Here is a 26,251-nt window from a genome sequence, read left to right on the forward strand (position 1 = left end):
AGAAATTAGAACTTTCACGTTCACGACTGCACATAAGTGGAGTGCACTTGGTGAGGTAGACTTCTTCCATGATTAATGGTGAGTTGCTGCTGCATTGGCCTCTTTGGGAAGTGTCTGTAAATGCCAGCCTATGCTTGAAACCAGGTGGTGGCAGTGCAAGTTGCATGGAGGATGACCAAGGAAGGGTTTGTGGGGAAGAGTGGAGCAGAGGCCGGACGAAGGTGGATGGGAAAGTGCAGGCTGTCTGGGTGTCCTTTAAATATGGCACCTGGACCTTTGACCCCATAAGGTAACGCTGGGGACTGTGGCTTCCTGCCTAGCCCTAGCCCCCCACCCTCCCCCCAACCCGTTGCAAGAATCGGCAAGCTCTTCAAGGATGCATATATGCAATGAGCTGAACAGTGCATGATTGCGCATGCTCAGCCATGCCGCATCCTCCCACCCCCACCCCACCTCCAGGGGAAATCATTCCCACTTCCACACCCGCCACCAAAATTAGACTCCAGAACAGAAGATTCCGGCCCACGTCCCTGATGCCCGGTCCACTCTGGAGCTACCCTACAGTACTCAGCAGACATGTGGCAAGGTTTGTGGTGGCCTGCTGCACGCTTCACAACTTCACCATGATGAGAGCACAGCAGAGGAGGAGGGAAACAGCACGGGAGGAGGTAATCGACACAGCCCCTCTCTGAATAGGCTTCCATGATCAATTCATTCAGCAGTGATACCAATAAATACAGCCCCAATTCCCCAGTCACCAACAATCCCACATCTTACTCTCCCTATGTTTCAGACCCCTCAAGTGTGCTCTTAACCACAATGCTAAGAAAAAAGTCACCAGAAAACAGTCATTGCAAACAAATTTATAAATCAGCCCATGCTGTATTGCATATCAAAGCCAACTGCTCTCTCACATGCGTTTCCATCACACCTGTCTTCTGTGTGCCTTTGACTGATCTAGTGTTCCGATGCAGGGCTACCCAGGACTGCAGCATGCTGAGTGAAAGGCAGCTGCCTTTTGTTGGAGGAGACTGCAAATGGCCTTGACCTTGAGCAGCTCTGGGTCTAGAAGGTCTAGCTTTCGGCTGCACAACCGCAGCATGGGCAGCAGCAGTCTGGGCTAGCTGACTGACAGGCAATGGCAGAGGCACTGGTGGAATAGCAGTGATGGGAGGATGAATGCTGTCTTCCTGAGTCAGGACAGCAGGTTGGTGCTCCATGGAGCCACTGTCACTGCCCAGACACACCAGCAATTCTAGTAATCTCTTGGAGGATTGATTGTTGAACTGATGTGCCACCCTTTGAGTACTGGTATCCACAAACATAATAGCAGCAAGTTGAGCTTGCATGTGTTCAGCCTGACCTTCCACTGCAGCACCCAGACATTGAGCGACTTGCTTGAGCTGCAATGGAAACTGAGATATTGGTCATCAAGAGCTACATCTTGGTTCTGTTCTCAAATGTTCTTGTGGAAATGGCCACCGCTTGCAAACTGGAAAGGATGGGCCCCAAGCTATGCACAAAAGCCTTGTGCCAAGTTGGTACCAGACTCCTCCATGTTCCTTGACATTGACCGTTGGCTTTCTAGCAGGCATCCCAGTGCACCAAGTATACCCATTAGCCTCCTTCTGTAGGCCACTCCATTGAAGTCCTCATCTGAGCCTTCTGCAGCAGAACTCATGTGCGACCTCAGCTTCCACCTGTGCTGGCAGCTGTGCCACCCTTGTCCCCTGCCCTGGCTGCCAGCCACTCATATCCAGTATCTCAGCACCATGTAGATCCTACCTCTTGAGCTACCCTCTAATGTATGCACTATGCCAGTATCTAAGCTGGTAACAGTGAATGTTCAGGCCAGTGATGGTTTTTATTCTGCATCACTGTTTTCCCACTCTTCCAGTTCTTGCTCCTGCACCACTTCCTGGCTAGGTTGCAGTTTCATGGAGAAAGGCAGTAGGGTAAGGTTCTGGTGAGAGGATGATGGGGATAAAGCAAGAGGTGTATGCTCACACTACCTGCAGCCAGAGTATGGACCAAATGAGAAATGGGATGTGAGAAGGGGGATGAAGTTTCAGGATACTGTAGTCTTCGATAATTTCAGCCCCGCCACTGGCCACAGCCTCAGTAGTGGCTACATCAATAATGGTGTCCAGTGACTCCTCCATGAGGCTAAGGACATGCAGCCTGGTCCACCCGCTGCCAATTAAGTATTATATGCTATATGCCACCTTGTGCTACATGACAGAGGGATGTGCATCAGTAAGTGTGGTCCTGGGAAATGGGGTCAGTGGAAAGTTGGCATTCAAGACTTGAGGAGGAGGAGGTTGGCAGTGATCATGGCATGGAGTGTCTACACTTGGGGCTTTTGGGGGTGAAGCGAGAGACCATTGTGGGTGGGGGAAGATCAGTGACTGGGGCTTGGGGAAGACGGTGGGACAAGCAGTGGGTAGAAAGAGGCCACAATTACTGGAAGAGAAGCTGAAGGCTTCCTTGAGTGGCTGGTAGAAATACTCCTGCTCCTCCTAGTCCATATGAAGTGCTGGAAAAAGCACTTGTAGAGCTGACAACTCATGCCTACCTTTCATTGCCCCAGGGAAACCTGGGCTGCATATGCTACATGTAAATTGCATCCAAATTGCATCTGATTTAAATATGGTAATAAAGTGTCCTGCTTCTCCATGGTGGGAGAGTCAGACAGCATGAAACCCACGACCTTGAAAATGGTGGGTTGGGGGCACTTCCCATCAGTTCCCCAATCCCCGACCCCGCTGCAACTTGTCATTGAAGGAGGTGCTTCATATCAAGGCCATTCTGTTTCTGAAAAGGACCAGTATTGTGGGGGGAAATATTACACTAACTTTAATAGTTCATCTGAATGATCCAGCTCAATCCCCATTGTTGGAAAGCTTTGCTTCACTCCCTCATAGTGCCCTGGCTAAAATAGGATTCCTAATTTCCTCAATCTCTGGTGTTGAGCCTTTGAGAGGCAGCAAACACCTGGGCTGAAATATAGTCGGGCATTATTATAGCATTCTCTCTATTTGTAGAAAGGTAGTTTCATGTAATGCATTGGCTTCCTGCCTTGTACCTGCATTGAGATTTGATATTTTTCAAGGTGTTTCAACACATTTGCTTGAGTTTTCCCAGCTTGTCACTTCATTTGAAGACGTGATCCTATTTCCTGTGAAGTGTGCCACCCTGGGAAATGTGGAACCAATCTAGCTCTCTCCCCCCACTTCAGAGTGTTACCCTTCAGAGGAGAAAGGTGTTCACCCTTCTATTTTGTTCCTTCTTATATTGCTTTTTTTTAAAAGGTGCTTTGTGTTTCATTTACTGGAATTTTTGCCTCTCCCAGGAAGTTACATGGCTGCAGGGAGATAGGATAGTACGTGTGTCGTCACGGTATACTGGACATTATAAATGTTCGGCAGGTATGACCCAGCTGGTTCTTTCCTGCCTGTCATTTTCACATGCTTGTATGTACAATACAGCACTGAGGACTGGAGTGGAATGGCGTTCAGTGCCATAAAGTTAATTTTATACACATCCTCCTCCTTCGGGTACCACATCCTGAGGGCATCATTACAAGCCCACTGGCACCCACCCTGCTACCTTGATTACACCTCCTCACACCCTGCTTCCAGTTTCTCCCATTTCCATCGCATCTGTTCTGATAATGCTACCTTCCACCACGGCGCTTCTGACATCGCTTCCTCTTTCCTCAGCCAAGGATTCCCCACTGCGGTTGACAGGGCCCACAAAGGTATCTGACCCATTTCCCACACTTCTGCACTCACCCCTTCCTCTCCCTCCCAGCACCATGATAGTGTTCCTCTTGCCTTCGCTTTCCACCCGACCAGCCTTCATATTTAAGGATCATCCTCCGCCAACTCCAGCATAATGCCGCCACCCAACACATCTTCCCCTCACGTCCCCTGTCGGTATTCTATAGGGACCATTCCGTCTGTGACACCCTGGTCCACTCCTCCATCACCCCCAACTCCTCATCCCCTTCCCACAGCACCTTCCCATGAAATCACAGGAGGTGTAGCACCTGCCCTTTTACCTCCTCCCTCCTCACCGTCCAAGGCCCCAAACACCCCTTCCAGGTGAAGCTGCAATTTACTTACATTTCTTTCAATTTAGTCTACTGTGTTCACTGCTCAGAATGCGGTCTCCTGTACACTGGGGAGACTTAACGCAGACTGGGTGACCATTTTGCGGAACACCTTCGCTCAGTCTGCAAAGCATGACCCCAAACTTTCTGCTGCTTGCCATTTCAATTCACCATCTTACTCTCATTCTCGCATTTCTGTCCTCAGCCAGCTACAGTGTACCAGGGAAGCGGGAGGAACAGCAACTCATCTTCTGATTAGGCACTTTACAGCCTTCTGGTGCAAGTTGAGTTCAACATCTTCAGACCATGAACTCTGTCCACCATTTTGATTCCTCCCCCCCCACCCCCCCAAGTCCCAGTCTGTATCTTGCTCTCATGCTTTTCTTTCAGACAGTGCTGACCCTTTTTCTGTTAACAACTGCTTTCATCTTTAATACCATCATTACCACTACCTTTGTCTTGTGTTCCATGACAGCTTTGTCATTTAATCCCTCCTAACTTCTGACCTATCCCTGAAATCTTTTGCTTGACCTGCCCCTCTCCCCTTTTCAACAGCATAAAACCCATCACATTTCTACCTCTCCCCAGTTCTGAGGAAGAGCCCTATTAGACTCAAAATGTTAACTCTGTTTTTCTCTCTCCAAAGATGCTGCCAGACCTGCTGAGTTTTTTCAGCATTTTCTGCTTTTGTTGCTGACCATGGACTCCCATTGGATTGGTCCATGATTATGCTTGGCAAAGTACTGCAGTGGTTTTCCGTTGCCTTCTGCAGTATGGCTGACCAGGAAACTCTCCTCCTTTTACCACCTGCCACCTGGCATATTGAAAGGATTTACAGGCTGATAATCAACCTATTTGGCCACATTATGAATGCACCTTCTGTGGCCATCAAGTCCTGAAGTGGGACTTGAACCCCAAGTTTCTGGCCCAGAGGAAGAGACAGTACCCATTGCGGCACAAGACCTCCCCATTTTACACACAACTATCTGTTATTTATTAGAGACCTCTTAGGATGCACTTACTTCTGGTTTCAATATTTCCTCAACTTGAACATTTAAGTGGCCAGTATGGAACTGAACCACATAGAGCAAAAGATGTCAAGTTTGATCCTGGTCAGTGCTGAGCTAGCTAATACTATCAGAAGTTGTGGGAAGAGCAATGCAGCTTCCTGGTACTTGGGAGAGCAAAAATCAGCCCTAATTTTTGTGCACACAGGCTTTGGGGAGAGCAGGAATGGACTCACTTGTCAACACTCACAGGCTAAACTTAAGGATGGGAAGTGGCTATGATATGAGGTGTTAGAGGATGGTTGATATCTATGTTCCTGTGCTCTGAGTGTGGGCTAACACTTTGGGGAGTATGACCTAACCACTAGGACAGTGCTTACTGGCATAATTTGAAAAGACAGGAAAAACAGACTTGCATTTATATAGTGCTTTCACAACATCAGGACATATTTGATGAGAATTAAACACTGAGTAAAACCAAGTTTAAAGGAATCAAAGCAGAGAGAGTGGATTTCGTCACCCCAGCAAATGCTAACCAGTTAAACCAACAAGGAAAAGAAAAACGCTCTCAAAGTTAGTTGCTTATTTGCTTTGCAGTAGTTGAAAAATGTTACACCTTTCCAGCTTCTTTTCCCCTCCAAGTCTTAACATTGAAAAGTTAATGGTCTTACTCGCAGGTTTCCCCGGACCAAAAGGTTCATTCGGAGATCGTGGACCCCCGGGTCCTTCTGGTATGAAGGGATTTCCAGGAATTCCAGGAGATAGAGGTTACCCTGGGTCACCAGGTCTGCCTGGTGCTCCAGGAGAGCCTGGTCGTACAGGCCAACAGCATCGATATGGATTGAAAGGTGCCTAATTTTCTTTTTTACTGTTACAGCTGATAGTATTATTTGTCATTTAATGAGAGTGTTTGTGGTGTTTATTTCAAATTTTGACTTCAAGGAGCAAGGAGGTAAAATTCGACTCTGTAGCAATGCAAAATTGGCTGCCTGTTTTAAACCCTGAAGGTAGAAGAAAGTTGGGCGTTTGGGAGGGGAGGTGACATGTGCTGCTGAATCATTGTTACGCATTTTGAGCTACATCAAAGCCCACTTTCAAACCTCCCGCTCCCCAAAACTCCTGTCTTTTCATGAAAGCAAAATACTGTGGATGCTGGAAATCTAGAACAAAAACAAAAATACTTGGAAAAACTCAGTAGGTCTGACAGCATCTGCGGAAAGGAACACAGTTAACGTTTCGAGCCCAAATGATCTTCTGATGAAGAGTCATTCAGACTCAAAACGTTAACTGTATTCCTCTCCACAGATACTGTCAGACCTGCTGAGTTTTTACAGGTATTTTTGTTTTTGTTCCTGTCTTTTCATGTTCGTTTACACACTGCAATCATAGTGTTGGTGTGAAGCCTTGCCTTACATTGCAGTTTGACTGTACATAGAGCTTGGGGAAGGTATGGGCATCTGACCTGATGCCAGAACTAAGTGCAGCAAGGTTCCCTGGTGGAGGGAGCCTTCCTCGATTTCACTTTGGAGTGAGCCTGTACACACAATTTACACTCCTGCATAGCATCAGAGCAAAGCCTTTTCAACTGTTTACCAACACTGAAATTTTGTACATTATTACTCAGTGCCCATTTGCTATCAGTGTCATTATCTTTCAACCTGCTGAAGCACTTGTATTTTAGTGGAGGCAATAATCTTTTCAAAGCAACCCAGATACTGAAACAGTCCATGTCCAAATACAGCAAGACCTGGACAATATTCAGGCCTGGGCTGATAAGTAGCAAGTAACATTCATGTTACACAAGTGCCAGGCAATTACCATCTCCAACAATAGAGAATCTAATCATCACCCTTTAGCATTCAATGGCATTACCATCACTGAATCCCCCACTATCAACAACATGGGAGTTCGCATTGATCAGAAACTGAACTGAACCAGCCATATAAATACTGTGGCTACATAAGCATGTCAGAGGCTAGGAATCCTGTGGCAAGTAACTCGCTTCCTGACTCCCCAAAGCCTGTCCACCATCTACAAGGCACAAGTCAGGAGCGTAATGGAATATTCTCCACATGCCTGGATGAGTGCAGCTCCCACAACACTCAAGAAGGTCTACACCATCCAGAACAAAGCAGCTCACTTGATTGGTACCCCAAACATTCACTCTCTCTCTACCAGTGATGCACAGTGGCAGCAGTCTGTACCATCTACAAGATGCACCACAGGAACTCACCAAGGCTCCTTAGACAACACCTTCCAAACTCAACCACTACCATCTAGAAGAACAAGGGTAGCAGACACATGGGAACACCACTGCCTGGAGGTTCACCTCCAAGCCACTCGCCATCCTAACATGGAAATATATCGCTGTTCCTTCACTGTCTCTGGGTCAAAAGCCTGGTATCTTCTCCCCAACAGAACTGTAGGTGTACCTACACCACAAGAACTGCAGCAGTTCAAGAAGACAGCTCATCACCACCTTCTCAAGGGCAATTAGGTTTGGGCAATAAATGCTGGCCCAGCCAGCGGTGAGGAAGTTCTGGGCCAACACCCCATGGGTGGCCTAGCCCACACCCTAAGAATGAGTGAAAAAAAGAAAAGAAAAATTGTCTTAATCCAGCCCCTGGTCCTCTTGAGCACAAAGCGACCCGAGTTTCAGTGCTAAAATGGTGCTGAATTTGGCACTCAGAGAGGCAACAAGAATATCTGTGAAAGTAGAGGAAATACCCACATGTACAACAGGGCTTTCTTTCCTTGAGTTTGAGGTTAAGGTGCATTGTTGAAGTAGATTTGAGGGAGCTAGCATTGTCACACAAATCATGGGAGTTGTAAATATCTGTGTGTGATTTTGGATAGATCTTTGGAAGAGTTGGACAACAGTCCCATAATTGTCCTTCTCAAATAAATCTAACTGAGGTGTGATGCTGCACAGAATTGACAACAGATAGTTAATAATCACCAATATCTAGAGGATCAAGTGCATCTGATGTTTCCCTATTTTGCGACTGTGTCACAGCAAAGAAATTACATGAAGGGAAAGGGAGCACGGATTGGCATGTTAGTCTACTTTGTATGGTTTTCTGCATCCATACTCAGTATTGTATATGGTCTGTGGAAAGAGATAGATAAAATAGCCTTTCTTTGTTCCATTCTTTCCAGTGCTGTTATCCAGTTGCTAACGCAACTTTATATTTAGCTGATACTTGGACAGGTTCCATTCTCTCTATGAGTCAGTTTATTAAGATGCCCATTTCTATGTTTCAGTAATTGTCTTGTGTCCCCATCGGTTGAATTTTTGTCTCTCTTGAAAGCTAACATCTGTGTTTCTGTTCTTTGTTCACAAACATTTCATGTGCGTTTGAGTGAAGCAGATAAATAGGTCTACCATGGTAATGTGCCTCTACAGTTGGGCACTGTGTATCCCTTGTTGGCCCAGCATTTCCTCACCATCTTGTTTCTGTTTTATTATTTACTATCTTTCCTTTTTTGTTGCTTTATGTTTGGCCACAGATTGAAGTTTATACTGTATGTTCTTCTGTGTCTTGATTTACCACAGGTGTAAAAGGTTCTCCTGGCCTGGTTGGATTCCCAGGCTTGCCAGGTCCACAAGGCCGGCCAGGATTTGATGGACGTAAAGGAGAACCAGGCAGCCTAGGAAGACCAGGCTTCCCAGGTTCCCCAGGCAGAGATGGAGATAAGGGTGAGCTGCAAATCCAAAGCTGCTTTAACAGCCTTTCCTCCTCCCAAGTAGATGGCATTTCCATTAGTTGAACTGTTTCAGGTGGATAGATGTTTGAGCCTTTTTGCTGGTACTGACTTGAATGACAAATAAAATTATACAAAAAAATAAGGTGAGTAAATAACTAAAATAAGGTATTCTGGGCACCAGGCGCAGAACACTTACATTTCAGTTTATATTGTTTGTGTGTAAAGCAGAAACTGTGGGCTGATTATAGCTCTGTCTGGCTGGCGGAAACCAGCTAAAGCCTCCTGAGGAGCTTACCCACCTAGCTCCAGCTCTTTTCCCAAATTTTAAGCTGCTCTTCTGAGCAGGCGGGTGGGACCTCCTGCAGGGTCGTAACAGATCAGTCCCCAATGATGTCAAAGGAAAGTTCAGGCCTCTCCTGCTTCAGGCTTCCCCTCCCCCCTCCCAATTGTGAGGCTCTTCAGTGGCAGCCTCGTGAAGTCTGACATTCTGCTCCTCCCCATTGACGGGAAAGCACCTGGCAGCCTGCATGTGGAACCTGGGAGTCTAAAAATCCCAGGCCTCACACTGCTGACATCGGGGTGGGTTACTCTGGTGGCCCGCACCTGCCTGTATCCCAACCCACATTAAGATCATGGCTTATAATTGTGTTCAGTTTTGTTGCAGACGTAAATCCTTCAATGTCAACTGGTGCTCAGAGCCAGGAACCTTACCAGTATTATTTGCTTTCCACCAAGTGAATGCCAGAGTCAATTGTAGCCTGCTTCCATATTGGTGCCTGAGCAGAGCTCAGCACATTGATCATTGAGCATGAATGAAAGTTTTGCAAACTATAAGACTAGATCTACTGCAGGCAGTGCCTCTACCCTTCAAACTATCAGCGTAACTCAATCTTGTAAACTAATTTCAAACACACAGTATTTTTGATTGCTTTGTGCCAGTGTTCAGGTATGTAATAATTCCTTTAACTGCAAATAGTTGTACGGTTTGAGCATCCTTTATCCATAAATTCAAAAGCCTCCAAAAACCATACTTTTTTTTTGAGCTTCATCACCCTTTAGCACAGGAAGTCTAGTTGTTTGCTTGTACTGTTTACCTTGCAATTTTTGTGCTGAACATGTCAAAAAGAAACTTATTACAGATACCCCATATTTATTATTCAGTGTTATATCTTACTTTTCTAGCCATTTTATGTACTTTAGACTATAACTAGCCTAGGCTTAGGCTATTATAACGTAAGTTTATATGTGGTATCCAAAAACCAAAATTATCTGAAATCCAAAATGCAATTGGCCCCGAGGGTTTTGGATAAAGGATATTCGATCTGTACTTCTAAATCATCTTATAATTGATGGTGGTGTAACAGTGGACAATGTATACAACAAGCTTTTTTATCTGATTTGGACACGTTTAATGTCTTGGTTTTTATGTGAGTCATTTTGGTGAGTCAACTCAATTCCCGTTAGGATCTGTCATTCGCTGCTTACCATTTGATTCATGTTTATAGCCACTTTCTTTGTTTTCCTTTTCCTTCAGGTGATAGAGGAGCTAGTGGATTGTCCGGGCCTCCTAGTTTAAGATCCAGTCCTGGCTTGAAAGGTGACTCTGGCAGACCTGGGGTTCCAGGGTTTTCTGGGCCAAGAGGTAATTTTTCTTTCATTTTAAAATCGCACTACCTGGTCTGATTCTGATCAAGGGTGGCATTTTGAGGAAGTGGGATGTGCTACTTGAGTACCTGCTACAATTTTAATTGATAGTTATTATCCCTTTGAACTGTCACCAGGCAGTGTGCCAATGTGTGCCCATTCAGAGAGGCCCAAGGAAGTCCCAGAATAGGATCCCAGGCCTCCTTTTCACTTTTGGGATGATCTACCAGAGGCTGTTGCACCTCTACAAGGAGTGGCTCTCAGTTAGGGAGGCATGTTATGACACAGCAGATGGTAAATGCTGAGCTGTTCAAATCCCAGAGGGAAACTTGAAACAACTGTCGCAACTAATTTTCAATTTGTATGTTTCGAGATGCGGGCTTTGAATTCAGTCATAATAAGACCACTGAGTCTTAAGAGGATTTATAAAACTAAATTAAACACTTATTAATAAAAAAAAGATTGTAAGCACATACATATTTCTACAAATTACTGCTATAATAACTTTTAAATCCCCTAGTTAATCTGATTCCCAGTTACACTTCCGTTAAGGCAACAGTAAGACACACAGATTTTGTACCCTGAACAGTCGAATTCAAAGTGAGTTCGCTTAACTTCAGTCCCTGGAGGCAGCAGTTTGGTGCATACAGGCTGAAGGTGTTTCACACTTGTTGAATCTTAGCCTGCCGACCCTTACACACACAAGCCTTTGCTCCTTTGTACGTATTTTCCCCTTTAAATGCAAATGCCCATTGTTTCACTATGGGTGGGATTTTCCACACCCGCCCACCACTGAGATCTGCCACAGGTCAATCAACATCTGGCTGGGGCGCCGCCTTACCCACGGCAGGTCCCACCCGCGACGGGGCTGGAAAATCCCGGCCTATGTCCTCGGACTTCACCTTCCTGATAACATATCATATCTTCCTGACGGAAGGGGGAAGGATCAGGAACAGGCAACTGGTGCTGTGGGAGGGGGATGGTCATTGGGACCATGGAGTTAGGGTGGGGGGAAGCTCTCCTGCTTCCCCGGCTCCAAAGAAAGGTTTAAAACTATATATTTCATTAAAGATTTAACTGTAGTTGGCAGCCGCAGGGGCTGCTTCAGAATCCTGAGCAGCGAAGGCCTGAGGCTTGGCCCATTCACTGGGAACGCATTTTGTGGAAAGGTCCATAAACGGATGACAAAAGTAAAATGCAGCGGATGCTGGAAGCCTGAAATAAAAACATTAAATGCTGGAAGATCTCATCGGGTCTGGCAACACCGGTGGAGCGAGAAACAGAGTTAACATTTCAAGTCTGTTCAGATCTAAGGAAGACATTTCGAGTCCGTATGTCTCGAAATGTCTCTCTCCACAGAAGCTGCCGAACCTGCTGAGTTCTTCGAACATTTTCTGTTTTTATTCCCAGCGTTGGTTAGGTGCCTCATTAACATAATGAAGTGGGCCCAACACCTTTAGCCTTTACCCTCTCCGCGTCTTTTCCATTTTATATATATATATTTATACGGTGGGATCCTTCCAGGGCTCATAAAAGGGCAGGTTTGTTACTCAGGAAGTATGTTGACATTGGACGGAAAGTGAGATCAAGAAATAAGACAAAGGATTGGAATGGCCAAAGATGCATTTGAAAAAAATGAACAAGATTATGATCAACTTAAAATTAGCCATGAAAACAAAGCTGAGAATCCTGGAATGCTACATCACACCAATTTTGACATACGGAAGTGAGTATTGAAGGACCAGTGAAGCAATGCTGAGAAAAATTGAGGTTGCAGGGTCGCTGATTTTGAGGTGAATAATGAAGATATCTTGGACAAGTCACACCAGCAATGAAGAGATCTGCTAGCCAAGATCAGGAAGGGTGAGTTGGAATTTCTTGGGCACGCAATAAAAAATCATGATTTAGAAAGTCTGATGATGATAGGAAAGATTAATGGTAAAAGAGATTGAGGTAGACCAAAGAATGATCTTTCTAAAGAGCCTCGCAAATTGGGTGAAGATGGTCTACGCCTCCAGAGCAAGATTAACATGGAGGTCCATGGTCACCAACACCCTCTTAGGGCATGGTACCTGAAGAGAGAGAGAATTAAGCAATGTAACATGACAATGCCATTGAGACCAAGCTGTCACCCTTAGCAATGTATCCAACAGTAAATTTTTCTGACTGCAATCACCAACCATGGAGCCAAGCCAAATTGGAGCATCATGTGAGGAAATTGCGTGCGTGCAGTATATGATTTTGCTGTTTTGTAGGGACAGGAAATTAGTGGCTGTGTGTGCACAGTTTCCCCTCAGTGAGCATGGTTCCAAATCAGGAGGGTGCAATCAGAAAATTTGCTTTCCTCTGTTCCCGGCATCATGGCAGCCCTCTGTCTCGTAAGACAATGGTTTGCACTGTGATGACCAACTCTTAGTTAAGCATCACCTCGTGTGGTTCAGGAGCCGCACCCTGGAGTGACAGTCTCTGTCGCATTTGCTGCATAGGAAGACAGTGGCTAGGAATGTGCACAGTTTGCTGGCCCCTGTTTCCTCTGGGCCCTCTTCTTGGTCAGCTGAGCTTTTAAATTCTGTTCACCTCTTCCAATGGCCTTCCAAATAGTCAGCCTCCAGAGGTCACGGCCGTTAGCAACTCTTCCAGTCGTCAGTGTCAATATCTGTCATCTCCGTATCTCACTTGCAGGTGACCTTGTAGTGGAGGTATGGATGCCCCGGAGGTCGTGACCCAGTGGCCAATTCATCATACAGAAGGTCTTTGGGTATACGGCCATCATCCATCCAATGAACATAGCCAAACCAGCGTGGGAGTCATTCTGATGGAATTAGCATGCTCCAGGACCTCTGAGTTGGTGACCTTGTTCTGCTAACAGATGCCAAGGATACGTCTGAGACAGTGAATGTGGAAGTTGTTCAGCCTCATCTCCTGCCAAGCATATGTTGTCCATTGTAGAGGAGTGCACTGAGGTCACAGGCTTGCTAGACTCACCATTTGGTGTACTCAGTCAGGTTGCTGTTGTTTCACACTCTCTTACTCAGCTTAGGCATATAATTTCAGCATCAAGTGACAGATTGCTGCTGATTGTGACACCTAGATATGTGAAACTATCAACAATCTCCAGCGTCATATTGTCAATGCTGATAGATGGTGGTTGGCAACGTCCTGGACCATGACATTTCTCTTCCTGATGCTTATGATCGAACCAACTCTTTACAGGCATGAGAGAGCCTGTCCATTTGACACAGCAGAGATTCCTCAGTATGGAATGTTAGTGTGGCATCATCAGCCTAGAGCAGCTCTCTGATAAGGACTTGGCATTACTGTCTTGGACCTCAGGTGAACAAGACTGAACAGCTTCCTATCAGCTCTGGCATGTGAGTAGACACCTTCTGTAGATGAACTGAAGGCATATGACTGCAGGAAAGGGAAGAAAATGCCAAAAAATCTTACCAGAACACAAGCCTGTTTGACCCCACTGTAGATCTCGAAGGGTTTCGATGTTGCCACGTCAATGCTGACCTTACCCATCATGTTATCATGGAAAGAGGAGATCACATAGAGCAGATTTGGCAGGCAGCCAATTTCCTTAAGCAGCTTAAATAGACCACCTCTGCCCACGTCAAATGCTTTAGCGAGATTGATGAAGGCAATAAACAGTGGGGCATCTTTGTTCTCGGCATTTCTCTTGCAGGTGCCGAACTGAGATGATCATGTTAATTGTAGATCTTCCAGTTCTGAAACCGCACTGGGATTCGGGATAGATGTGTTCAGCCAAGACCTGCACAGGGGCAACACGGGCAAATAGCTTTCCCACGATGCTCGACAGGGAAATGCTTTCATAGTTGTTGCAGTCACTGCGTTCGCCCTAATTCTTGTACAGGGTCATGATCTTCGCATCATGCATATCCTGGGGCCCTGTCCTCCCCCCTCCAGCAGAGACAGAGAAGTTTGTGCAGATGCTCTAGGAGTTGCCGGTTTCCTGTGCTTGGATGAGTTCAGCAAGTATAGCATCAGAATGTGGAGCTTTGCTCATGGCAAACAAGTCAAAACCTTTAGTAAACTCCTCCACCGCTGATTCGAAACCCAGCTCTGCAATGGCAGGCGGGCTCTCTATAGTACCTGGAGCTTCCTCAGTAATGGTGTTCTCCCTAGAGCACAACTCAAGGTATTGTTTCACCCCTCTCTCCAACTGTCTATTACAGTTGGTTATGATCTCCATGCCTTTTTCAGTGGAGCTGTTTCCTTTGCCGATAGATCTGTTGCCTTTTTGATTCCTGTTGGTGATGGCGTTGCACTAGTAACCCACAGATAATGATCTGGGAACCCAGGTTCAAATCCCGCCATGGCAAATGGTGGAATTTGAATTCAATAAAAACCTGAAATTAAAAGTATAATGATGACCATGAAACCATTGTCAATTGTTGTAAAAACCTATCTGCTTCACTAATGTCCTTTAGGGAAGGAAATCTGCTGTCCTTACCTGGCCTGGCCTACATGTGACTCCAGACCCACAGCGATATGGGTGACTCTTAAATACCCTCTGAAATGGCCTTAAAAACCACTCAGTTGTAACAAACCATTACAAAGTCACAAAAAAGGAATGAAACCGGACAGACCACCCAGCATCGACCTAAGTCCTTCTCTGTCGCTGGGTCAAGGTCCTGGAACTCTCTTCCTAATAGCACTGTGGATGTAGCTACACCTCATGGACTGCAGCGGTTCAAGAAAGCAGCTCATCACCATCTTCTCAAGGGCAACTAGAGATGGGCAATAAATGCTGGCCCAGCCAGCGAAGCCCACATCCCATGAATGAATAATAAAAAAAACATGCCCCTAGAATTCTCTGTGTTGAAGGATATTCTGGCAGAGTTGTAACCAGCAGCCATTGGCACATCGCCTGGGAGTCTGTTGGACTTTACTTCGAGTGGCTTTGGTGCATTCAGAGTCTAATCACTCGGATCTCTCTTGTAGTTAATGAGAGCGGGCCACTTGACTTCAATAACAGGTTCCATCACAGTGATTTTCACCCTGAACCTATGAGCATTTTTCAACTCTTGCTTCCCATATATTGAGAGTGTGAGTGTGGTAGATTGTGTCTCATGGTATGTTCCATTTCACTTCTGCACTCTGCGTGGGAATGTCAGAGAGCACTTGTTCAAACGAGTCGCAGAACAGTAGTTTTTTATTTGCTTAGGCCGTATGGTTGACATTGACACAAGGATGACATTTCTTCCTTGAATGCAAAAGCCTCAAGGGTTTCATCCTCATCCTGGTGCGCGTCAGGGAGTGATCTGTATCTCAGTCAGTGCTACATGTATTGAGAATGCTGTCCAGAGAGCCATGCCTGGTGATGATCAGATCCAGCTGGTGCCAGTGCCCTGATCTTGGATGTCTCCAGGATACCTTGTGGCCTGGTTTGTTCTGAAAGAAGGTGTTAGTTACACAAAGCTCGTGATAGCAGCAAAGCTCAAGTAATCTCTGTCCGTTCTCATTTATCTTTCCCAGGACATGATGTCTGAGGCAGGAGAGCTGTGCCTTATGGGCCTGCAACCCACTTTTGCATTGAAGTCCCCCAGTAGGTGAAGATGTTCTGACTTAGGGGGCAGGATCTTCCCCCCTGTTGGGAGGCGGGGGGGGTGTTGTGCGGGAGCAGGCGGGTTCTCGATCGGGGCCGCGCCACCACTTTACATGGGCAGGCCAATTAAGGCAAAGTGCTGCCTCAGGGAGATCGGCTCGGGTGTCAAACATTGAATAAAGATGATTTAAAAAATGATTGACATGTCTCCTCATGCGACACTGTCACAAGAGCTGGGACACGACAGTTTCTTTTTTTTAGACATTTCATCCAAATTTTAATATCTCATGTAACCTCATCCCGCCCATGAATGAGGTTTCATGTTTTTCCTGAATGCTGCCTGAGCTCTTCGCCTGCCCGCCAACCTTAAGGTCCATTAATCAGCTTAATTACTTTTTTAATGGCCTTAATAGGCCTTTGACAGCTGAATCGGCTGCACGCCCGCCGAACTGACAACCTAAATGACGAGGGGTGATGTCGGGACGCGCGCCCAACGTCACCCCGCGTCATTTTACACATCGGCGAGCAGGCCCCACACCACCACCCCCTACCCCTGCTCGCCGACTGGAAGATGCAGCCCAGGGACTCTGCTGATAGTGTCAATCTCTTCATAGAACTGGTCTTTCACCTCTGTGGTGGAACACAGCATAGGAGCAGAGGTACTCGCGAGGTTAACTGGCCCTGTTTGAGTTGAGGGGTGGAAGGAGAGAACACGTTCTGAACCATTGATGGGAGATTCAATCATCAAAAGTAGTGAGTTCCTTACGGCAAAGCTTAGACCTTGTTCAGACGTATCCGCTGAACTCTTCCCCTGCTAGATGAAACCACGTGATAGTTTTCTTTCATTGATCCGCTCTTGGCAAGCCCTGTCTCTTATAGGGAGGCTGTGTTCATGTTCAACCTATCAAATACCATGTCAATCACAGCTGTCCTGTGTGCATAACTGACCAGCTGCAAGTTGTCTGCCAGTCCTCTGTACATGGTCCTGATATTCCAGTTTGCCAATCTTCTTCCTTTTTGTTTGTTTGTTTCATTTGTTTGCCTGGTGCAATGGATTCTGTTCATTTCTCTAAGCTCCAAGCTTTGAAGACTCTTTGAAGAGTCAGCACCTTACTAGTCAGGGCTGCCGGACTTGAGGTGAGCAGTGGCTGACCAGTGGGACGAGATGGCTCCTCCCATCAATGAAGACAGCCCGTAGCACTCATTCTCTGCTCCAATCAAGTTGGGCTTATCAGTCATAACTGCTGTCTCCCTTCTGTTAATGCTCTGCAGCAAAACTGGAGTGTCCTCGAGGGCACAGACCTGGGCAAAATTTAATGGAGACCATGAGCTACCCAACCATCTGCGTTCTCTCCCCACCGCACCCCCCCCACCCCCCCTTCAACCTCCCTGGTTAAATCCGAAGGAGTACGAAGCACTATGTTTGTCACCAGCTTGGTTGCTGGAAAGATTACATATTTAGGCATCAGTCAGTCTTTGGCCTCCATTCCAGAATTTTTGTCAGGGCTTACTCCCTTAGCCTTCAGCTCTCCTGAGCTACACTAAGCCCTCAGTTAACATTGACTCACTTAACATTGCTTCGTATTAACGTCTTTAACTAACATCAATGTGTCCATTTAACATTGAGAGTTTCACTTTAACATTGTTTGCCACAGACTTGTTGTTCTGTGGCCTGCCTGCTCACATGACCTTTTCCCCAGTGCTTCCACACCCACCCTCAGTCCTGAAGTACCTCTTCCCCCCCGGCTCCCATTCTCACCCTCCATTCTTACTTTTAATGCCCTCAGGTCCATTGCCACGGGTGGGGACTTCAGCTGCTCCTCCTCCTCTGGCATGGTTCCCACCCTGGCTCCCACCTGGCCTTTGGCCTTGGCTCTAGCCTTGCTCCTGTTCCTGCACTTGCTCTAAATCCCTCTTCTGCTGGCTCCCATTCCTCCGTTCTTACCTTTAAAGCCTTCGGTGTATGTTGCCACCACCGGAGACTTGCTGCTCCTCTTCTTGCTCCTGGCTGCTGACTCCCATTCTGAAATCCTGGGCTCCACCTAGTGGCAGAAGTTGTTTGGTGCAGCTAGTTTTTTTCTATTTATTCACGGGATTATGGGCTTCGCTGGCTAGGCCAGCATTTATTGCCCATCCCTAGTTGCCCTTGAGAAAGTGGTGGTGAGCTGCCTTCTTGAACCGCTACAGTCCACGTGGTGTAGGTACAACCACAGTGCTGTTAGGAAGGGAGTTCCAGGATTTTGATCCAGTGACAGTGAAGTCCTGGGACTTCATCTGCTACCTGCACTTACCTATAGAGCACGGTCAATCTAAAACCACAGTCGGTACATATATATTTTTTTTACATTTATTTATTGTACTTACATTTATACGTCCCCTCTGTTGTGTTTTAAATTTTATTTTATTTTAGAAGTTGTTTATCAATTTAGGACTTTATAGCATTTCAACTTGTGATGTTTTAAAGTTTTTTTTCTGCAATGGAAGTCCTAAAGTACATAATTGTACAATATTTCAGAGAAGCAACTCGGGGCAGATTTTTATCAAAAAGCTCTTCAGTCCCAACTGCAGCCAGAAATATGTGTTGGCAATACGCACAGCTTGCCGGCAGGACAACCTCACCCCCCTCCCCCTCTGAATTTACAGGCATTACCATCCTGCAGGACAGCTGCCCGCCCCCAAGGGCTGCCAGCCCAATCAGAGGGCCAGCAGCTCAGCAGCGCCACCAGGAACAGTGACCACTGCAGCCTACACCAGGTAGGCCGAAGCAACGTCGATGGACTGATGATGGGGAGGTCCCTCTGAGCTAATCAGAAAGGGGCCTGCCTTGCCCCGCAGCCCCCTGTCTGAATGGAAAGCTGCGTCCGCCCCAAGGCTGCTGCTGGGAGGCCGCCTGCATTCAACTGGCAGCCTCCCCACCAGAGCAGAATCAATCCGCCATCGGCAAAATGGCGACAGCCTGGTAACATAGCCATTTATAGGCCATTTGAAGATTTAAATTTGGTTCCTTTCTCCTTGCGGCAGGGAAGCCTATCTGAAGCTTGTCCCTCCCCTTGGGTAAAGTTCCCTGGTGGGTGGACATGACTGGGGAGCTGATCTGGCTCCCTGCGCCCCACCCCCCACTCAATTTTACCTCTCCCCCGCCATGATCCCACCTCATACAGGCAAGTAAAATCCTCCCCTGTATGCTGGGAGCCAACCATTTGAAATTTCCAGAGGGCAAGGAGAATCACATTGTATATTTAAACATTATTTACAAAGGATTAGTTTTGTCCTAAAACTTACAATTTTTTTGAGAGTTTAGGTCTTTTATCTACTAAAAGCCTCTAACAATATATTGTGAGTTATTGATGGCCTTGTTCGTTTTATTTTGTAAACTAAGTTAGCTTTAGCCAGGAATCCGTGGTGTAATGGTAATCCACAGGCCCAGGCTAATTCTCTGGCGATATGGATTCTAATCCCCCCATGGCAGGTAGTGAAATTTAGATTCAATTGATTATTTGAAAAAAACTTGGAATTGATAGGCTAGTCTCATTAATAGTGACTATGGAACTCATTGATTGTGGTGAAAATCCATCTGATTCACTAAAGTCCCTTTAGGGAAGGAAATCTGCCATACTTACACGGTCTGGCTTCCAGATCCACAGTAACATGGTTCACTCTGAACTACTCTCTGAAATAGCCTAGCAAAGGCACTCAGTTCAAGGGCAACAAATGTTGGTGTTGTCAGTAACACCCCCATCCAATGAAAGCATAAAACAGGCTTGAACTTTTTGATTTAAAATGAGGCAATGTGATGCTCTATCATTGTCAAAGAATGAAGAAAGATCTCAATGGAGCCATAAAATAAATCCATTAGCTAAAAGGAGTTATTAGACTAGATTTGCTATAGGTTTTACCCAGAATTTCAGCACAAAACAAGGACTGGTGCACCCAAAATTAGAGTTTAGAAATGTAAAATCGATTGAAACAAATGAGATCCTGAGGGAACTTGACAAGATGGATGTGGAGATGTTTCCTCCTGTGGGAAAATCTAGAACAAGGGGCCACTGTTTAAAAATGAGGGGTCACCCATATAATAGAGATGAGAATTTTTTTTCTCTCAGAGTTTTGTGCCAATTTAGAATTCTCTTCCTCAAAAGGTGGTTGAGGCAGAGTCGTTGAAAACCTTTAAGGCAGAAGTAGATAGATTCTTGATAAGCAAGGTGGTGTGAAAGGTTTTATCAGGAGTAGGCAGGAATGCGAAGTTGAGGTTAAAATTAGATCAGCCATGATATTACTGAATGGTGGAGGAGACTCAAGTAGCCTACTCCTGCTCCTAATTCTTATATATGTATGGAAAGTTATGGAGTGTTGAGACTCATCAATTAGAGTCATCTATGATAAGGAAGGCTGAAATAATTTAGAAAATACTGAACAAGGGGATTCAACAAGCAACTGGCAAAAGTGTCAGTGTTTCGTGTCAACTGCCTGTTCCTCAGAAGTGCTTCATTGATCAGACTGCCTCCAACACACTAAACTGTAAGGTTGTCAATGATAATTCACAACTGATGTCAGGATGTTCTTCTTCATGTATGTGGTCAACACTTGGCATGGGCTTCCAAACATGACAATGGAGATGAAAACCCTGGAATTAAGTTTGAAGGCGTTTGGATACTGTGATGGCTGATGGGGTCATTTTGAATAGATTATACATTGGCTTCTTCATTTGTATCCATTTCATAATTTTGTGATCTGCTGGATTTGCATGCTGTTTTGGCTAGCCTATTGTTATTCTGTCATTGATCACCTAACTTATACAATAATCTCTTAATAAAGTCAAACCATTAAAATCCTCCTTCACCTTCAAGCATTCAAGATGATGGGGCCTTGAATGCAATAGCTGCACTGACACTAGGCCCAGGCCCTTTGCTCAATTTCTTCTCTATGTTGACAGGCACAAAGCTGGCTGTGGTACTCTAGATGTGTAGGACAGGGTATCTGTGTCCCTTTTTGAACTATTATATACATTGTTGGTAATGGTAACATTAATGTCAATTCCTGTACTGGTGCTAAATGCATTCTTCACCCAAGTCTGTCATAAAATTAAATAAATTTAATACATGTGGGACTGGAATTTGTGCTGTTTTTTCTGCGCAACTTGCCCAAAATTGGCGTAACCAGTGCGAAAGATCTTGGAATTTTAAGCACAAGTTCTGTCCAGTGCAACTGAAGTTTCTGAAATCTTTTGCCCTATTTTGCTAGGCCCTACTCTCAAAATTGGCCACATCCACAGGATTAATTAATCACCATTTTGCTAATTGCAGTCATTGTCAGGCCTTCGAGGAGACTTCAAAACTTAAGATGACTCTTTGGAGTGCGGCGACACAGCTGGACACATTTTAAAATATATTTTAATTTTTTTTTACTTAATATAGTAAGGAACTGACAATTGTATTCAAACTTAACCAGCAAGTGGTCCCGTACATTTTTAAAATTCATTTTCAGTAATTTAAATTTGGGTTACTCAAGTGCTGGATTGGCAATGTCCTTAAGAATGTTTAACTTTTTGTGATGAACTCAATTTCAACTGTGTTAACCAATCTGCACCAAGTTAAGGCTCTTTAATAAACAAAGGAATATATTTTAAAGCAATTCCTTTTTTCTTTAAAAAAAAAGGAAGCTTGTAATTGTTAAACAAAAACAAAAATACCTGGAAAAACTCAGCAGGTCCGGCAGCATCTGCGGAGAGGAACACAGTAAACGTTTCGAGTCCGAAGGACCCTTCAACAGAACTAAGTAAAAATAGAAGAGAGGTGAAATATAAGCTGGTTTGGGGGGGTGGGGGGTACAGGTAGAGCTGGATAGAGGGTCAGTGATAGGTGGAGATAACCAAAAGATGTCACAGACAAAAGGACAAAGAGGTGTTGAAGGTGGTGATATTATTTAATGAATGTGATAATAGGTGACATTAGGGGTAGAAAGCAGGATGAGCAAGGTACAGATAGCCCTAGTTGGGGTGGGGTGGGGGGGAAGGAATTGAAATAGGCTAAAAGGTAGAGATAAAACAATGGATAGAAATACATTTAAAAATAATGGAAATAGGTAGGAAAAGAAAAATCTATATAACTTATTGGAAAAAAGGGGGATTGGAAAGGGGGTGGGGATGGAGGAGAGAGTTCATGATCTAAAATTGTTGAACTCAATATTCAGTCTGGAAGGCTGTAAAGTGCCTAATTGGAAGATGAGGTGCTGTTCCTCCAGTTTGCGTTGAGCTTCACTGGAACAATGCAGCAGGCCAAGGACGGACATGTGGGCATGAGAGCAGGGTGGAGTGTTGAAATGGCAAGCAACAGGGAGGTCTGGGTAATGCTTGTGGACAGACCGAAGGTGTTCCACAAAGCGGTCACCCAGTCTGCGTTTGGTCTCTCCAATGTAGAGGAAACCGCATTGGGAGCAGCGAATGCAGTAGACTAAATTGAGGGAAGTGCAAGTGAAATGCTGCTTCACTTGAAAGGACCCTTGGACAGTGAGGAGAGGGGAAGTAAAGGGGCAGGTGTTGCACCTTCTGCGGTTGCATGGGACGGTGCTGTGGGAGGGAGTTGAGTTGTAGGGGGTGATGAAGAAGTGGACCAGGGTGTCCCGGAGGGAACGATCCCTGCGGAATGGCACCGGGGTTTGGGGGGGGGTGGGGGTGAAGGGAAGATGTGTTTGGTGGTGGCATCATGCTGGAGTTGGCGGAAATGGCGGAGGATGATCTTTTGAATGCGGAGGCTGGTGGGGTGATAAGTGAGGACAAGGGGGACCCTATCATGGTTCTGGGATGGAGAGGAAGGTGTGAGGGTGGACACGCGGGAAATAGGCCAGACACGATTGAGGGGCCTGTCAACCACTGTGGGTGGAAAACCTCGGATAAGAAAGAAGGAGGACATGTCAGAGGAACTGTTTTTGAAAGTGGCATCATCAGAACAGATGCGACGGAGGCGAAGGAACTGAGAGAATGGGATGGAGTCCTTACAGGAAGTGGGGTGTGAGGAGCTGTAGTCGAGGTAGCTGTGGGAGTCAGTAGACTTGAAATTGATATTGGTGGACAGTCTATCACCAGAAATTGAGACAGAGAGGTCAAGGAAGGGGAGGGAAGTGTCAGAGATGGACCACGTGATGGAGGGGTAGAAATTGGAAGCAAAATTAATAAATTTTTCCAGGTCCAGACGAGAGCATGAAGCAGCACCGAAGTAATCATCGATGTACCGGAGAAAGAGGTGTGGGAGGGGGCCAGAGTAGGGCTGGAACAAGGAATGTTCCACATACCCAAACAGATACAGGCATAGCTGGGACCCATGCAGGTACCTATAGCCACACCTTTTATTTGGAGGAAGTGAGAGGAGTTTAAGGAGAAATTGTTCAGTGTGCGAACAAGTTCAGCCAGACGGAGGAGAGTAGTGGTGGATGGGGATTGTTCGGGCTTCTGTTCAAGGAAGAAGCAGAGAACCATCAGATCATCCTGGTGGGGGATGGAGGTGTAGAGGGATTGGACATCCATGGTGAAGAGGAGGTGGTTGGGGCCAGGGAACTGGAAATTGTTGATATGATATAGGGTGTCAGAGAAATCATGGATGTAGGTGGGAAGGGACTGGAAAAGGGGAGAGAGAATGGAGTCAAGATAGCAAGAAATGAGTTCTGTAGGGCAGGAACAGGCTGACACAATCAGTCTGCTGGGACAGTCCTGTTTGTGGATTTTGGGTAGGAGGTAGAAGCGGGCTATCCGAGGTTGGGAGACTATGAGGTTGGAAGCTGTGGAAGGAAGATCTCCAGAGGAGATGAGGTCAGTAACAGTCCTGGACACAATGGCTTGATGTTCAGTGGTGGGGTCATGGTCCAGGGGGAGGTAGGAGGAAGTGTCTGCGAGTTGACGCTCAGCCTCTGCGAGGTAGAGGTCAGTGCGCCAGCCTGCGCTGGTTCATGGTAGATTTTTACGTTTGTTGATACACAAATGAGTTTGTGGGAAACTTGGAAAAAGAGGGTTTTTTAAAATCAACTACATTTTGGGCACACGTTGCACCTGTTTTGCTAGTTGTGCTTCAAGTGGAAATTCTACGTCATAGAGTTAATTTTAAATGATGAAGTCACTTCTGTATTTGTTTTTAAATAGGAAACAAAGGTTTGCCAGGACCAGCTGGTACCCCTGGACTCCCAGGATTAAGAGGCCTCCCTGGACGTGAGAAAGGTAGACCAGGTGATTCTGGGCTTCCGGGATTTCCTGGATCACCAGGGCGACCAGGACTGAAAGGGACCCCTGGTATTATTGGTTTCCCTGGAATGACAGGAGAAAAGGTAGGAATCCTGTTAAGTGTAAATCACTTCTTTGCAAAGATGTATTTCCAATGTTCTACCCTCCTGTTGTAATGACAGTCATTCAGACTAAGGTATAGTTAGATGGGTAATGAAAAAAAGAAAACTTGCATTCATATAGCACCATTCACGACTCCAGGACTTCCCAAAGCACTTTACAGGCAATGAAATACTTTTTGGAGGTGTAGTCTTAATATAATGGAGAAACACAGTGGTTAATTTGTGCAGAGCAAGCTCCCAGAAACAGCAATGTGATAAAGTCTGGACAATCTGTATTGTTATTTTGGTGATACTGGGGTTAACTCCTCTGCTCTCCTACAAAATAGCACCATTGGATCTTTTATGTCCACCTGAGAGGAGACAAGGCTTCAGTTTAATGTATTAGTCAAAAGACAGCACCATCAGCAGTGTAGCACTCCCTCAGTTTAGTGTGGAGTGTCAGCCTAGATTTTGTGCTCAGGTCTGCTGGAGTGGGACTTGAACTCAGAACCTTCTGACTCAGAGGTAAGAGTACCCTCCAACTGTGCCACAGTCAAAACCTCCTTATGTATTATTGGCCATTTTTCACATGTGATCCCAACAGTATAGTTTCTGCTGGTTGCAGGAGAATTTGGAGCATGATCTGTTGCTTGTCATCCATATAGGATCACTTTCCAGTGAGGGGTAGGTGACCAGGAGCTGGATACTTGGCTGAATTTTATCTCGGCACAGACCAGGAATCAAATCAATTTCATCGAATACTATTACAACGGGGGGTGAATTTAATCACTAACCCAGTGCTTTGAAGGTTTTTTGAAAAGGCACAGAACACAACTCAGCTGGGGGCAATAGTTAACATGTTTAACAGGAGTCTCTGCTGCTTTCCCCAATGCAATTTGACTGAATTTAGCGAAACCAGTGCAAAAGATAACAGAATTTCAAGTGCAAATTAGGTTCAGTGCAAATTAAGTTTCTGTGATCTTTTGCACAAGTTTAAACCATCATACCAGAAGCTAGTCCTGCCCATGTAATAGGACACAACCCCCTGATCGAATTCATTGCCATCGCAAGTTTCCATTAATTGTTCCCATTTGTAGGCCTTCGAGGAGGCTCTTAAAATTATTCTGGTTCTTATGGGCGCAAGAACAGTAATAGACTATTAGACACTATTAGGCAAAAGCTTTGGCCTGAATTTTTCTCCAGAGTGATTCTGTGTTCTGTGGGTCAAGAGCATTAAATCGAGACAATACCCAGCCCCACAAACTCAACCCGAGGAAAAGTGCCCAGAAGGTCAGATTTTTTTGGTCCGGAGGTGGGTGGGGGGGCGATGAAAATTGGAGCCATAATGTGTGACCCCAGAAAGAGGTCGGAGGCCCGCCAGGTGCGGAGACGGGTTGTGCGACAGGCACTTGGTCGAGGCTGTGATAATAAATAATAAAACAGAAAACAGCCCTCACACCCCCACATACTCCTCATGCCCTATACATGCCAAACCGTACCACCTCATTTCCCCACCCATCCACATGGGCCCTCATACTCTCCATGCCAACCTATGTCCCTCTACCCACCTCTCATAGGCCCTCATACACTCCATGCCAGCCTATGCCCACCCACCCACCCCCCATGACTTTATAGCCCCTATGCCCTGACACCCACTCCCTTTGGCCCCTATGCCAACCTGTGCCCCTCCACCCAACCCATGGCCCTTTATAGCCCCTATACAAACTTAGTGCCAGCTCATGCCAACCCATGCACCCACCCACTACATTTTGCCCTAACACCTGAAATGCAACTCATCTAGTGCCTACCATGCACAGACCTCAGGAGCCGTGCTGAGACTAAATAAAGTTCTTAAGTGTCTATTGATGGTGTCACTATTTTAAAAAACACTCATTGATA

General features: G+C 45.8%; 1 protein-coding gene across 4 annotated transcripts in view; it reads left to right on the forward strand.

Moving 5' to 3' along the window:
* The window catches only part of col4a6 (collagen, type IV, alpha 6), a 419,493-nt gene that overhangs the window by 358,451 nt on the left and 34,791 nt on the right, over positions 1-26,251 (forward strand). For all 4 annotated transcript variants that reach the window (XM_041194995.1, XM_041194994.1, XM_041194996.1 and 1 more), the window contains 4 exons: positions 5,799-5,969; positions 8,678-8,821; positions 10,364-10,471; positions 24,174-24,355. In XM_041194995.1, coding sequence (XP_041050929.1) covers positions 5,799-5,969; positions 8,678-8,821; positions 10,364-10,471; positions 24,174-24,355 — 605 coding nt within the window. The remainder of the gene's footprint in view (positions 1-5,798; positions 5,970-8,677; positions 8,822-10,363; positions 10,472-24,173; positions 24,356-26,251) is intronic.

The sequence above is a fragment of the Carcharodon carcharias genome, chromosome 9 (assembly GCF_017639515.1).
Source record: "Carcharodon carcharias isolate sCarCar2 chromosome 9, sCarCar2.pri, whole genome shotgun sequence".
Taxonomy (NCBI): domain Eukaryota; kingdom Metazoa; phylum Chordata; class Chondrichthyes; order Lamniformes; family Lamnidae; genus Carcharodon; species Carcharodon carcharias.